Source organism: Ranitomeya variabilis, chromosome 5 (assembly GCF_051348905.1).
Source record: "Ranitomeya variabilis isolate aRanVar5 chromosome 5, aRanVar5.hap1, whole genome shotgun sequence".
Classification (NCBI taxonomy): Eukaryota; Metazoa; Chordata; class Amphibia; order Anura; family Dendrobatidae; genus Ranitomeya; species Ranitomeya variabilis.
The window spans coordinates 632,558,818-632,574,187 of NC_135236.1; the positions used below are offsets into that span (position 1 = coordinate 632,558,818).

At 46.4% G+C, this 15,370-nt stretch overlaps 1 protein-coding gene across 3 annotated transcripts in view; it reads right to left on the bottom strand.

The window, feature by feature from the left end:
* The window catches only part of ARAP3 (ArfGAP with RhoGAP domain, ankyrin repeat and PH domain 3), a 239,241-nt gene that overhangs the window by 37,296 nt on the left and 186,575 nt on the right, over positions 1–15,370 (bottom strand). For all 3 annotated transcript variants that reach the window (XM_077266276.1, XM_077266274.1, XM_077266275.1), the window contains exon 27: positions 4,188–4,316. In XM_077266276.1, coding sequence (XP_077122391.1) covers positions 4,188–4,316 — 129 coding nt within the window. The remainder of the gene's footprint in view (positions 1–4,187; positions 4,317–15,370) is intronic.

Here is a 15,370-nt window from a genome sequence, read left to right on the forward strand (position 1 = left end):
CCTTGCAATCCTCCTCGTCCTCTGACCACAATGCTGCCTGTGTATCCATGTAACCGATTTAAAACTGCCTTGAGCCTATTTTTAGTTATTTTAGGCCTTCATTAGCCTGTCTGCGGTCCCTCCTTGCAATACTCCTCCACTGACCACAATGCTGCCTGTGTATCCATGTAACCGATTTAAAACTGGCTTGAGCCTATTTTTAGTTATTTTAGGCCATCATTAGCCTGTCTGCGGTCCCTCCTTGCAATCCTCCTCCACTGACCACAATGCTGCCTGTGTATCCATGTAACCGATTTAAAACTGCCTTGAGCCTATTTTTAGTTATTTTAGGCCTTCATTAGCCTGTCTGCGGTCCCTCCTTGCAATACTCCTCCACTGACCACAATGCTGCCTGTGTATCCATGTAACCGATTTAAAACTGCCATGAGCCTATTTTTTGTTATTTTAGGCCTTCGTTAGCCTGTCTGCGGGCCTTCATTAGCCTGTCTGCGGTCCCTCCTTGCAATACTCCTCCACTGACCACAATGCTGCCTGTGTATCCATGTAACCGATTTAAAACTGCCTTGAGCCTATTTTTAGTTATTTTAGGCCTTCATTCGCCTGTCTGCAGTCCCTCCTTGCAATCCTCCTCCACTGACCACAATGCTGCCTGTGTATCCATGTAACCGATTTAAAACTGCCTTGAGCCTATTTTTTGTTATTTTAGGCCTTCGATAGCCTGTCTGCGGTCCCTCCTTGCAATCCTCCTCCACTGACCACAATGCTGCCTGTGTATCCATGTAACCGATTTAAAACTGCCTTGAGCCTATCTTTAGTTATTTTAGGCCTTCATTAGCCTGTCTGCGGTCCCTCCTTGCAATACTCCTCGCTGACCACAATGCTGCCTGTGTATCCATGTAACCAATTTAAAACTGCCTTGAGCCTATTTTTTGTTATGTTAGGCCATCGTTAGCCTGTCTGCGGTCCCTCCTTGCAATACTCCTCCGCTGACCACACCAATGCTGCCCGTGTACCCCTGGAACCTATTTAAAAGTTCATAGAGCCTATTTATATATTTTATTTAATATTAATAAAGCCATGATGGACTACGCTGTACCACGCTACAAGCTAACCAATCGACACTTCTTTTGCGAGAAAAGCCATCCCAACTCTCCACCAGCATGTAAAAGACCGCATTGTCCATGCACTGTGGCAATCTGTGAGTACAAAGGTGCACCAGACAACAGACGCATGGACCTGTAGGCATGGCCACGGAATGTTACGTGTCCATTACGGCGCAATGGGTTAATGTGGTGGATGCATGGTCCACAGGGGACAGCCTACTAAGTCTGTCTGCAGTCCCTAATTCAAATTGTCCTCCACTGTCTAAATCTGAGCTTCAACCTTCAGGCTCTCATTAAGTGCTTTTTTAACCAAAAATTGGTGTTTGGGGCCTAATAACTCTGTTTGCCGCTCCCTGGTGTTCTCCTCAACTGAATAAATCTGAGCTTCAACCATCTGGCTCTCATTTTTTTTTTTTTTTTTTTAATTGGTGGTTGGGGCCTAATACCTCTGTTTGCCGCTCCCTGTTGTTCTCCTCAACTGAATAAATCTGAGCTTCAACCTTCTGGTTCTCATTAAGTGCTGTTTTTTTAAAAACTTGGTGGTTACGGCCTACTAACGGTGTCTGCCGCTCCCTGGTGTTGACCTCAAGTGAATAAATCTGAGCTTCAACCTTCAGGCTCTCATTAAGTGCTTTTTTAACCAAAAATTGGTGTTTGGGGCCTAATAACTCTGTTTGCCGCTCCCTGGTGTTCTCCTCAACTGAATAAATCTGAGCTTCAACCTTCTGGTTCTCATTAAGTGCTGTTTTTTAAAAAACTTGGTGGTTACGGCCTAATAACGGTGTCTTCCCCTCCCTGGTGTTTGTCCTCAACTGTATGAAGCTGAGCTTCAACCTTCTGGCTCTCATTAAGTGCTGTTTTTTAAAAAATTGGTGGTTACGGCCTACTAACGGTGTCTGTCCCTCCTTGGTGTTTGTCCTCAACTGTATAAAGCTGAGCTTCAACCTTCTGGCTTTCGGCCTATAGTATCAGATATTAAACTGCATTTGGCCTTCAACTTTGGTTACGGCATACTAACGGTGTCTGCCCCTCCCTGGTGTTTGTCCTCAACTGTATAAAGGTGAGCTTCAACCTTCTGGCTCTCATTAAGTGCTGTTTTTTAAAAAATTGGTGGTTAGGGCCTACTAACGGTGTCTGCCCCTCCCTGGTGTTTGTCCTCAACCGTATAAAGCTGAGCTTCAACCTTCTGGCTTTCGGCCTATAGTATCAGATATTAAACTGCATTTGGCCTTCAACTTTGGTTACGGCCTACTAACGGTGTCTGCCCCTCCCTGGTGTTTGTCCTCAACTGTATAAAGCTGAGCTTCAACCTTCTGGCTCTCATTAAGTGCTGTTTTTTTTAAAAAAAATGGTGGTTAGGGCCTACTAACGGTGTCTGCCCCTCCCCGGTGTTTGTCCTCAACTGAATAAATCTGAGCTTCAACCTTCTGGCTCTCATTTTCTTTTTATTTTTTTAAAAATTGGTGGTTGGGGCCTAATACCTCTGTTTGCCGCTCCCTGTTGTTCTCAACTGAATAAATCTGAGCTTCAACCTTCTGGCTCTCATTAAGTGCTGTTTTTTAAAAAATTGGTGGTTAGGGCCTACTAACGGTGTCTGCCGCTCCCTGGTGTTGTCCTCCACTGTATAAAGCTGAGCTTCAGTCTTTAGGCTTTTGGCCTATAGTAGCAGATATTAAACTGCATTTGGCCTACTAGTGTGGTTGGGCCCTTAAAACAGTGTCTGCTGCTCCTGGGTTTGCTACTCCACTGAACAAAGCAATGCCGCCTGTTTAGTCCTGTTACCAATTTTGAACTGCATTTTGCCTACTTTATTCTTTGGCCCTATATCTGTTTCCTCCTCATCCTGCCCATTGCCCAGCCACTGCTAGATGAGTCTGCTGGTACATTGACCTAGACCACTACATTCCCCTTGCACTCTACACAGCCAGAATCTGACCCTGCTGAAAGTAAGGTTCCCCTTCCCGCATGTTATACCACCTTACACAAGGACAAAGAGGAAGGTGCAGATGAAAGTGCAGGTTCCTTCATCAGGTGGGGGGGCATACTCGTTGGCGACGTCACTGGCACAGGGCCCCTCAGAGTATGCAAAAGTGTCGCTGCTGGTGGAAGGCGCCCCCGCCGTGCAAACACACCGCTGTACTTTGAGGGGCCCTGTGCCAGTGCCAATGCGAACGAGTGGGCCCCCCCTGCTTGCTTAGGATCACAGCACTTGCAAACTTGACATACTTACCTCTCACTGCTCCACCGCCGTGACGTAGTCCATGTTTCCTGGGCCCACTAAAACCTTGAACCAGCCCTACCCCCCACAACTTTTGCCAAATGACCCCCAATTTCCAATGCCCAACTATTATTATAAAGTTAATTAAGATTGACAAGCTTCAGAAACAAGAATGGATGTTTTTGGCATTAAAATGGGCACTGTAGGTGTTTTCCTGGCCTCCACTCACTGCCGACTATGCTTCCCCATTGACTTGCATTGGGTTTCGTGTTTCGGTCGATCCCCGACTTTTAGCGATAATCGGCCGACTGCACTCGACTCGACTCTGGACAAAGTCGGGTTTCACAAAACCCGACTCGATCTTAAAAAAATGAAAGTCGCTCAACCCTACTGATGAAAACTGTTGACACACTCAGTGCAGGAATGAATGTGTCGCATGGATTTATGTCTTTTTACATCAATTAAGGAATTTGCTCCTCAGACCGTGTGGGGGCATCACAACACAGAACCAGACCCCAATCAGAGGACAATAAAACATTCCCACTCCTTATCTATGAACGGTTCCAATATTTATGAACACAACTGTTTATCACTCTCACATAATGGTAGTTCTGCTACACGTCACCTGTCCTATCTATGACATTATTTCTGGGCTGTATTGTGCATAAATATGTGATTCTTCAGAATTTGTATTAGTCTATGCCTGATGAAGGGACCTGAGTAGTCTCGAAAGCTTGCAATTTGTTATCATCTTTTCAGTTAGCCATTAACAGGTATCAACCACTGAGGACTCTCAATTCTAAATATTTTCCTTTTTACAAAGCAACTTACACAGAGTTATTAGGAAACCTTCAGCTGGAGTTTACCTGTGAAGAGACAACTTCCTTCACCAACAGAGATCTTCTTTACAAGCAGAAATGCAGAACTGGGCTCAGCCAACTTGCACCACTGCAGAGCTTGCTCCAGGACCCTCTCCTTTGGATGTAACGGCCTCTCTATATAAAGGTAATAGATAAATAGATGAAAGCACAATTTTGCATATAACGCAGCTCACGTGTGAAATCCACAAATTTGCCATGACTCCAATGCAAAACTTGTAAAAAGCCCTCTTCTTATGTGACAGAGCAAACATGCACCAAAGACAGTGTGCAGCCCCTGCATCTGCATGGATTACACAGTAATTATGCTTTCTTTTTATTTGATTATCCTCCAGGTATTGCATAACAATACATTTTTGCAATATATTCCATTACCTTATTTTGCTTTCTTCTCTCCCAAACACTATGCTGCAATACTTTCAATGCTCAGTTCATGCTCATTTGCAATCTGCTTTTAACTGCTGCTCAGCAAAACTCATTACACATTAATTAAACAGTCAGTATACGGCAAATTCCCTGTTTGAGCCTTTCTGCTCTATATACTTCTGTACTCAGACAGTGGAATTCATGTGCACAGGCTGCTTGAATATAGCGAATGGATATTTGTTGAGCAGCAGCTGAAAGCAACTTCTAAATGAGCGTGAACTGGGAAATGAAACAGTGTAAAAAATCAATTTGATATGTATGAAAAATATCAAGAAAAATAAATTATTTATTTAATGGCTTTCAGCCCGATCTTCAGCCATGGCAACTTGATAGACGAATGCACTATAGGAATATTGATCTTGTGGAAGCCTAGAGATCTCTACCAGGGTTTTCCCTGCTGTTATCTTGATTGTATCAAGCCATTGGGTTGCTGGTCTCCTTCACCTTTTTTCCTTCTATTCTTCCGACTATGATGTCCTTCTCCAGTGATTGCTTCCTTAATATGATGTGACTAAAATGGGCAAGTCGTAGTTTGGTGATCCTTGCTTCAAGTGTCAGGTCAGGCTTGAATTGTCGCAAAATTGATTTGTTTGTCCTTCTTTTCATCCATAGCACTGATAGAATCCTTCTCCAGCACCACATTTCAAATGCATTGCTTCTTCTTCTGTTTTTTTTCCTTTATCTTTCAGGTTCCATATTAACATGTTACTACAGAAAAGACCAGACTATGTACGATCGGTATCTTCATCGCCAGTGAAATGGTCCTCGATTTGAAGACCTTGTCCAGTGACTTCATTGTTGAGTTGCCCATAGCTATTCTCCTATTGACTTCCGGTGTCGTCACTGCATCTTGAGTGATCATGGATCTGAGTCCTTTGCAACTTCCAGTTCATCGCCATCCATCTCAAATGTGTCCTAGTTGTACCTGGCAGTAGTCAACATCTTTGTCTTCTTTGTGTTGAGTAGCAGTCCATGTTCGAGCTTTCCATCTTGACGCTCCGTAATAAGTCCTTCATTCCATCTACGCTTGTTGCTATCAATGTTTTATTGTTGGCATATTTAAGATTGTTGATCATTCATCCAGCATTTTGGTTTCTTCTTTTTATTGCCAAGCTCAGGCTTCCTGAAAATAGCATCTGCTTATAAATTGAAGAGAAATTATATCAGAATGCAGCCCTGTCTGACGTCCCGCTCTACTTTGAACCATGCTGTGTCGCCGTGTTCGATCCCGACTGTTTCGTCTTGGTCGATGTAAAGTTTCCTAATGAGGATGATCAGATGGTTTGGCACAGCCATATCCTTCACGGTATTCCAAAGTTTCTGGTGATCAACACAGTTCAATGTTTTGCTGTAGCTGATGAAGCGAAAATAGTTGAATTGTTTGGCCTTTTCCATTATCCATCTGTAGAGATCAGATTGAAGAATCCATTTTGTCTTCCTATTCAGAGACGTCTGGCTCTATATGAAGAAACTTGAGCAAATAGACATTTCCTTTTATGGACGCATTCCTTCTTGTTATTGTGACCTTTAACCTACATTCCAGAAGTTGAACGTTATTAGTAGAATAGATACTCTTTGTTAGAGAATATGAGCGCTTGTACGCATGTCTGTAATGCTTATCTCTTTGCCATATAAAAAGAGGGGTGAGAGACCAGGGGGGCCAGATGCGCTCCTGGGCGATCCCTGCATATGATCACACAACTCTTGTGCTGCGTGTCATTACTTGGATTCCTATATTAGTAAGCCGGGGACTGATAAGGACTCAACATTTCCTGGCGCCCGAACAGGGACCCGAGGTGAGAGTATTTACTCAAGATTTACCTGCGGATACGGACAACGGAGATCTGGGATAATGGACGGCAAATGAAAAAAACCTGGCCAGGTAAGAGACATTATTAGTTCTCTTTTATCTGCCCTGTATTATCCGAAAGATCTCTATGAGCCGTGTCATGCTGGGTTAGTCTAGTAGTGAGTGGATACCTATAGAACTCGGGTTACCATATTGTATAGATTTATGAGTCTAGTCCCTGGCAGTGTGTGAACAGTGTGTGAACAGTGTGTGAGCAGTGTGAAGGTTGTGACATGTTGTGAAAGAAGAATAGAAGTACGTAGAACAATAAGCCACGATTGTTAGAACAAGGTTATTGGTGAAGTCAGCCTAACTGGGTTATGAGGTAGCGTCCTTCTGGGAGACCTCCGCCCATGCTTGACTCTCCTATAGAACTTGTTTCTACATTCCCTGGATAAGGTGTGATAGAATGAGCCCAGGACGCGGTTTTCATGAGCCTGGGACAAGTATGCTAACTGACACAGAAAGTTTTGTGATCTGTATGGTGTTGCTGGGTCTGTGTGCATAATAGCACTTAAGTACGTCCTGCATATTAGAAGAAACGGAGCAGACAAGCCCTTCAATATTTTAGCTCCCTAGGAGAGAAGGCAACGAGACGCCACCAACAGAGGAAGTGGTTGTCCAAACGTCACCTGGGGTAGAAATAGCAAATATTGAAAGGATATTTTAGCTCCCTAGGAGAGAAGGCAACGAGACGCCACCAACAGAGGAAGTGGTTGTCCAAACGTCACCTGGGGTAGAAATAGCTAAAATGAGAAATAAACAGACCAAAACCGTCTTAGGACAAGTGGAAGCAGCAGATATCATACAGGAAAGATGTGGAAAGGTAGTCAGAAGTCAGATTAGAAGAGTGAGAGGAAAATTGGGAATTTCAGAAGCACTTATGTTCAGTACAGAATGGGAAAGACTGAGTAAAGAACGAGGTGGAATTATCAAAGATAATGGGTGGGAAGAAATCATACATTGTATGATAGAGGTCTCAAAAACAGCTAAAGAGGAGAATTGGAAGTATGATCCAGACACTTCCAAATGGATCATGGGAAAGGGAAAAAGTTGTGATATAATCCCACCACCTTACCTAGATCCAAAAGCCCAATCATTTGTACCATCTGGAAGAGCAGAAGGAGGAAAACAGAGGGAAAGGGGATCAACAGGTGTGATTATGCAGAAATTTGGGCAAAGTATTGAAGAATATAGTCAAGAACTAGAAAATAGCTTTAGGGATGAAGGATTGGATTTGACTGATGCTTCAGTAAGGAGACTTTTTACAAAACAATTAATAGAGGGGCTAGATCCGAAAATCAGAGAAAAATTTAAATCCTCTACTCCAGATTGGAGAACAATTGAACAACCAAATATTGTGAAACAACGATGTTTAGGAATAGCCATGGATATGAGAGAGAATCGTAAGCCTGTTAGAATAGCACAAGCTAATACAGGAGGAAGAGTGAGACACAATTTTCCTTGCCACTAGGGTTGAGCGACTTTCATTTTTTTAAGATCGAGTAGGGTTTTGGGAAACCCGATTTTGTCCAGAGTCGAGTCGAGTGCAGTCGGCCGATTATCGCTAAAAGTCGGGGATCGACCGAAACACGAAACCCAATGCAAGTCAATGGGGAAGCATAGTCGGCAGTGAGTGGAGGCCAGGAAAACACCTACAGTGCCCATTTTAATGCCAAAAACATCCATTCTTGTTTCTGAAGCTTGCCAATCTTAATTAACTGTATAATAATAGTTGGGCATAGGGAATTGGGGGAAAGTTGTGGGGGGAGTAGGGCTGGCTCAAGTTTTTCGTGGGCCCAGGAAATGCGGACTACGTCACGGCGGTGTTGCAGGGAAAGGTAAGTATTTAAAAGTTGCAAGTGCTGTGATCCTGAGCAAGCAGGGGGGGCCCACTCGTTCGCATTGCCACTGGCACAGGGCCCCTCAAAGTACGGCGGTGTGTTTGCATGGCGGGGGCGCCTCCCACCAGCAGCGACACTTTTGCGTACTCTGAGGGGCCCTGTGCCAGTGACGTCGCCAACGAGTATGCCCCCCCACCTGATGAAGGAACCTGCACTTTCATCTGCACCTTCCTCTTTGTCCCTGTGTAAGGTGGTATAACATGCGGGAAGGGGAACCTTACTTTCAGCAGGGACAGATTCTGGCTGTGTAGAGTACAAGGGGAATGTAGTGGTCTAGGTCAATGTACCAGCAGACTCATTTAGCAGTGGCTGGGCAATGGGCAGGATGAGGAGGAAACAGATATAGGGCCAAAGAATAAAGTAGGCTACATGCAGTTCAAAATTGGTAACAGGACTAAACAGGCGGCATTGCTTTGTTCAGTGGAGTAGCAAACCCAAGAGCAGCAGACACTGTTTCAAGGGCCTAACCACACTAGTAGGCCAAATGCAGTTTAATATCTGATAGTATAGGGCGAAAGCCAGAATGTGGAAGCTCAGCTTTGTTCAGTTGAGGACAACACCAGGGAGGGGCAGACACCTTTAGTAGGCCGGAAAAGCCTATTGCATTTTTTAAAATGGTAATTTGGAGCAGAAGGTTGAAGCTCAGCTTTATTTAGTTGAGGGCAACACCAGGGAGGGGCAGAAGCCGTTAGTAGGCCCTAACCACCATTTTTTTTTTTTTTAAAACCACTTAATGAGAGCCGGAAGGTTGAAGCTCAGCTTTATTTAGTTGAGGACAACACCAGGGAGGGGCAGAAGCCGTTAGTAGGCCCTAACCACCATTTTTTTTTTAAAACCACATAATGAGAGCCGGAAGGTTGAAGCTCAGCTTTATTTAGTTGAGGACAACACCAGGGAGGGGCAGAAGCCGTTAGTAGGCCCTAACCACCATTTTTTTTTTAAAACCACTTAATGAGAGCCGGAAGGTTGAAGCTCAGCTTTATTTAGTTGAGGACAACACCAGGGAGGGGCAGAAGCCGTTAGTAGGCCCTAACCACCATTTTTTTTTTTTTTAAAACCACATAATGAGAGCCGGAAGGTTGAAGCTCAGCTTTATTTAGTTGAGGACAACACCAGGGAGGGGCAGAAGCCGTTAGTAGGCCCTAACCACCATTTTTTTTTTTTTTAAAACCACTTAATGAGAGCCGGAAGGTTGAAGCTCAGCTTTATTTAGTTGAGGACAACACCAGGGAGGGGCAGAAGCCGTTAGTAGGCCCTAACCACCATTTTTTTTTTTTAAACCACATAATGAGAGCCGGAAGGTTGAAGCTCAGCTTTATTTAGTTGAGGACAACACCAGGGAGGGGCAGAAGCCGTTAGTAGGCCCTAACCAAAGTTGAAGGCCAAATGCAGTTTAATTTCTGATACTATAGGCCGAAAGCCAGAAGGTGGAAGTTCCGATTTAGACAGTGGAGGACAATTTGAATTAGGGACTGCAGACAGACTTAGTAGGCTGTCCCCTGTGGACCATGCATCCACCACATTAACCCATTGCGCCGTAATGGACACGTAATCTTCCGTGGCCATGCCTACAGGTCCATGCGTCTGTTGTCAGGTGCACCTTTGTACTCACAGATTGCCAGAGTGCATGGACAATGCGGTCTTCTACATGCTGGTGGAGGGTTGGGATGGCTTTTCTCGCAAAAGAAGTGTCGACTGGTTAGCTTGTAGCGTGGTACAGCGTAGTCCATCATGGCCTTATTAATAGTAAATAAAATATATAACTAGGCTCTATGAACTTTTAAATAGGTTCCAGGGGTACACGGGCAGCATTGGTGTGGTCAGTGGAGGAGTATTGCAAGTAGGGGCTGCAGACAGGCTATCAAAGGCCTAAAATAACAAACAGTAGGCAGTCATGGCAGTTTTACATCGGTTACATGGATACACAGGCAGGCACTCCAGGCAGCATTGTGCTCAGTGGAGGAGTATTGCAAGTAGGGGCCGCAGACAGGCTATCAAAGGCCTAAAATAACAAACAGTAGGCAGTCATGGCAGTTTTACATCGGTTACATGGATACACAGGCAGGCACTCCAGGCAGCATTGTGGTCAGTGGAGGAGTATTGCAAGTAGGGGCCGCAGACAGGCTATCAAAGGCCTAAAATAACAAACAGTAGGCAGTCATGGCAGTTTTACATCGGTTACATGGATACACAGGCAGCTAGGTGGTGAGTGGAGGAGTATTTAAAGTAAGGACCGCAGACAGGCTATCAAAGGCCTAACATAACAAACAATAGGCTCATGGCAGTTTTACAGCGGTTACATGGATACACGGGCAGGCAGCTTGGTGGTCAGTGGAGGAGTAGGGACCGCAGACAGGCTATCAAAGGCCTAAAATAACAAACAATAGGCTCATGGCAGTTTTACAGCGGTTACATGGATACACGGGCAGGCAGCTTGGTGCTGAGTGGAGGAGTATTTAAAGTATGGACCGCAGACAGGCTTCGAAGGCCTAACACAATAAAATGGGCTGGCTGTAGGCACTTTAAAATTGGTTCCAGGGGTACACGGGCAGCAGTGGTCTGGTCAGTGGAGGACTAGTGGAAGGAGGGAGCGCAGAAAGGCTTCAAAGGCCTAAAATAACAAACAATAGGCTCATGGCAGTTTTACAGCGGTTACATGGATACACGGGCAGGCAGCTTGGTGGTCAGTGGAGGAGTAGGGACCGCAGACAGGCTATCAAAGGCCTAAAATAACAAACAATAGGCTCATGGCAGTTTTACAGCGGTTACATGGATACACGGGCAGGCAGCTTGGTGCTGAGTGGAGGAGTATTTAAAGTATGGACCGCAGACAGGCTTCGAAGGCCTAACACAATAAAATGGGCTGGCTGTAGGCACTTTAAAATTGGTTCCAGGGGTACACGGGCAGCAGTGGTCTGGTCAGTGGAGGCCTAGTGGAAGGAGGGACCGCAGACAGGCTTCGAAGGCCTAACACAATAAAATGGGCTGGCTGTAGGCACTTTAAAATTGGTTCCAGGGGTACACGGGCAGCAGTGGTCTGGTCAGTGGAGGCCTAGTGGAAGTATGGACCGCAGACAGGCTTCGAAGGCCTAACACAATAAAATGGGCTGGCTGTAGGCACTTTAAAATTGGTTCCAGGGGTACACGGGCAGCAGTGGTCTGGTCAGTGGAGGCCTAGTGGAAGTATGGACCGCAGACAGGCTTCGAAGGCCTAACACAATAAAATGGGCTGGCTGTAGGCACTTTAAAATTGGTTCCAGGGGTACACGGGCAGCAGTGGTCTGGTCAGTGGAGGCCTAGTGGAAGTATGGACCGCAGACAGGCTTCGAAGGCCTAACACAATAAAATGGGCTGGCTGTAGGCACTTTAAAATTGGTTCCAGGGGTACACGGGCAGCAGTGGTCTGGTCAGTGGAGGCCTAGTGGAAGTATGGACCGCAGACAGGCTTCGAAGGCCTAACACAATAAAATGGGCTGGCTGTAGGCACTTTAAAATTGGTTCCAGGGGTACACGGGCAGCAGTGGTCTGGTCAGTGGAGGCCTAGTGGAAGTATGGACCGCAGACAGGCTTCGAAGGCCTAACACAATAAAATGGGCTGGCTGTAGGCACTTTAAAATTGGTTCCAGGGGTACACGGGCAGCAGTGGTCTGGTCAGTGGAGGACTAGTGGAAGTATGGACCGCAGACAGGCTTCGAAGGCCTAACACAATAAAATGGGCTGGCTGTAGGCACTTTAAAATTGGTTCCAGGGGTACACGGGCAGCAGTGGTCTGGTCAGTGGAGGACTAGTGGAAGTATGGACCGCAGACAGGCTTCGAAGGCCTAACACAATAAAATGGGCTGGCTGTAGGCACTTTAAAATTGGTTCCAGGGGTACACGGGCAGCAGTGGTCTGGTCAGTGGAGGACTAGTGGAAGGAGGGAGCGCAGAAAGGCTTCAAAGGCCTAAAATAACAAACAATAGGCTCATGGCAGTTTTACAGCGGTTACATGGATACACGGGCAGGCAGCTTGGTGGTCAGTGGAGGAGTAGGGACCGCAGACAGGCTATCAAAGGCCTAAAATAACAAACAATAGGCTCATGGCAGTTTTACAGCGGTTACATGGATACACGGGCAGGCAGCTTGGTGGTCAGTGGAGGAGTAGGGACCGCAGACAGGCTATCAAAGGCCTAAAATAACAAACAATAGGCTCATGGCAGTTTTACAGCGGTTACATGGATACACGGGCAGGCAGCTTGGTGCTGAGTGGAGGAGTATTTAAAGTATGGACCGCAGACAGGCTTCGAAGGCCTAACACAATAAAATGGGCTGGCTGTAGGCACTTTAAAATTGGTTCCAGGGGTACACGGGCAGCAGTGGTCTGGTCAGTGGAGGCCTAGTGGAAGGAGGGACCGCAGACAGGCTTCGAAGGCCTAACACAATAAAATGGGCTGGCTGTAGGCACTTTAAAATTGGTTCCAGGGGTACACGGGCAGCAGTGGTCTGGTCAGTGGAGGCCTAGTGGAAGTATGGACCGCAGACAGGCTTCGAAGGCCTAACACAATAAAATGGGCTGGCTGTAGGCACTTTAAAATTGGTTCCAGGGGTACACGGGCAGCAGTGGTCTGGTCAGTGGAGGCCTAGTGGAAGTATGGACCGCAGACAGGCTTCGAAGGCCTAACACAATAAAATGGGCTGGCTGTAGGCACTTTAAAATTGGTTCCAGGGGTACACGGGCAGCAGTGGTCTGGTCAGTGGAGGACTAGTGGAAGTATGGACCGCAGACAGGCTTCGAAGGCCTAACACAATAAAATGGGCTGGCTGTAGGCACTTTAAAATTGGTTCCAGGGGTACACGGGCAGCAGTGGTCTGGTCAGTGGAGGCCTAGTGGAAGTATGGACCGCAGACAGGCTTCGAAGGCCTAACACAATAAAATGGGCTGGCTGTAGGCACTTTAAAATTGGTTCCAGGGGTACACGGGCAGCAGTGGTCTGGTCAGTGGAGGCCTAGTGGAAGTATGGACCGCAGACAGGCTTCGAAGGCCTAACACAATAAAATGGGCTGGCTGTAGGCACTTTAAAATTGGTTCCAGGGGTACACGGGCAGCAGTGGTCTGGTCAGTGGAGGACTAGTGGAAGTATGGACCGCAGACAGGCTTCGAAGGCCTAACACAATAAAATGGGCTGGCTGTAGGCACTTTAAAATTGGTTCCAGGGGTACACGGGCAGCAGTGGTCTGGTCAGTGGAGGACTAGTGGAAGTATGGACCGCAGACAGGCTTCGAAGGCCTAACAAAATAAAATGGGCTGGCTGTAGGCACTTTAAAATTGGTTCCAGGGGTACACGGGCAGCAGTGGTCTGGTCAGTGGAGGACTAGTGGAAGGAGGGAGCGCAGAAAGGCTTCAAAGGCCTAAAATAACAAACAATAGGCTCATGGCAGTTTTACAGCGGTTACATGGATACACGGGCAGGCAGCTTGGTGGTCAGTGGAGGAGTAGGGACCGCAGACAGGCTATCAAAGGCCTAAAATAACAAACAATAGGCTCATGGCAGTTTTACAGCGGTTACATGGATACACGGGCAGGCAGCTTGGTGGTCAGTGGAGGAGTAGGGACCGCAGACAGGCTATCAAAGGCCTAAAATAACAAACAATAGGCTCATGGCAGTTTTACAGCGGTTACATGGATACACGGGCAGGCAGCTTGGTGCTGAGTGGAGGAGTAGTGCAAGGAGTGTCTGTCCCAGTACTCCCAAAATATAAATAGATGTTAATGTCTCGCAAAACAACCAAAACAAAAAAAAAGATGGCATACTTAGGTACAGGGGTGGGCTCATCTGCTGTGTTTCTGACATAGTAATTTGGCAGTAACTATTTAATGGTGCCAATATAGGACACAGACACAGACTACTTTAAGTTGCATCATAGATGTCTACAAATTTGTATTGTCAGTGCCAGACATTGAATGATGTCAGCGAATAGACTAAAGATTGGTGGAGCTGTGCGACATAATTTTGCACGTAGTAGAGCCCAGTTTGAGCTGGGGTAGGGGGGAACTCTCTTGAGGCCGGCGGGACCGCCCCAGGGCCACTCATGTTACAACGGTGTGTCTGACGTTGGGTGCGCACCACCACCGCCAGAGACACTACATTGTACTATGAGGGACCCAGTAGCAATGCCGTCAACCAAAAGCGAGCACACCCACCTCTTCAGACAAACAGCAGTCTCACGGGTGCTTGCGCCAAGTCGCGATACCACGGCCCCGTGTGGGGAGTTTGGCCATTTAGGGAGGTGTAAACATGTCGTATGCTGTACAATCTGCAGCAGCAAATTAGACATTAGAAAAGTAATTCACAGGCAAGAGCTTTTCATAGGAAAGCTAGGTGTCGGCCGGGCAAGGTGGGGCAAAAGATTTTGAAATCCAGTTGTGGTTCATTTTAATGAATGTTAGATCGTCAACATTTTGGGTAGCCAGACGAGTCCTTTTTTCGGTTAATATTGACCCTGCAGCACTGAATACTCTTTCTGATAGGACACTTGCTGCCGGGCAAGCAAGCTCCTGCAATGCATATTCTGCCAATTCTGGCCAGGTGTCTAATTTGGAGGCCCAGTAATCAAATGGGAATGACGGTTGAGGGAGAACATCGATAAGGGATGAAAAATAGTTAGTAACCATACTGGACAAATGTTGTCTCCTGTCACTTTCAATTGATGCAGCAGTACCTGTCCTGTCTGCGGTCATAGCAAAATCACTCCACAACCTGGTCAGAAAACCCCTCTGTCCAACGCCACTTCTGATGTGTGCACCCCTAACACTCCTAGTCTGCTGCCCCCTGGAGCTCGTGTGAGAACGATCACGTGCGCTGTGTGCTGGGAATGCCTGAAGCAAACGGTCAACAAGAGTTGATTGTTTGGTTGCTAATATTAGTTCCAAGTTCTCATGTGGCATAATATTTTGCAATTTGCCTTTATAGCGTGGATCAAGGAGGCAGGCCAACCAGTAATCGTCATCGTTC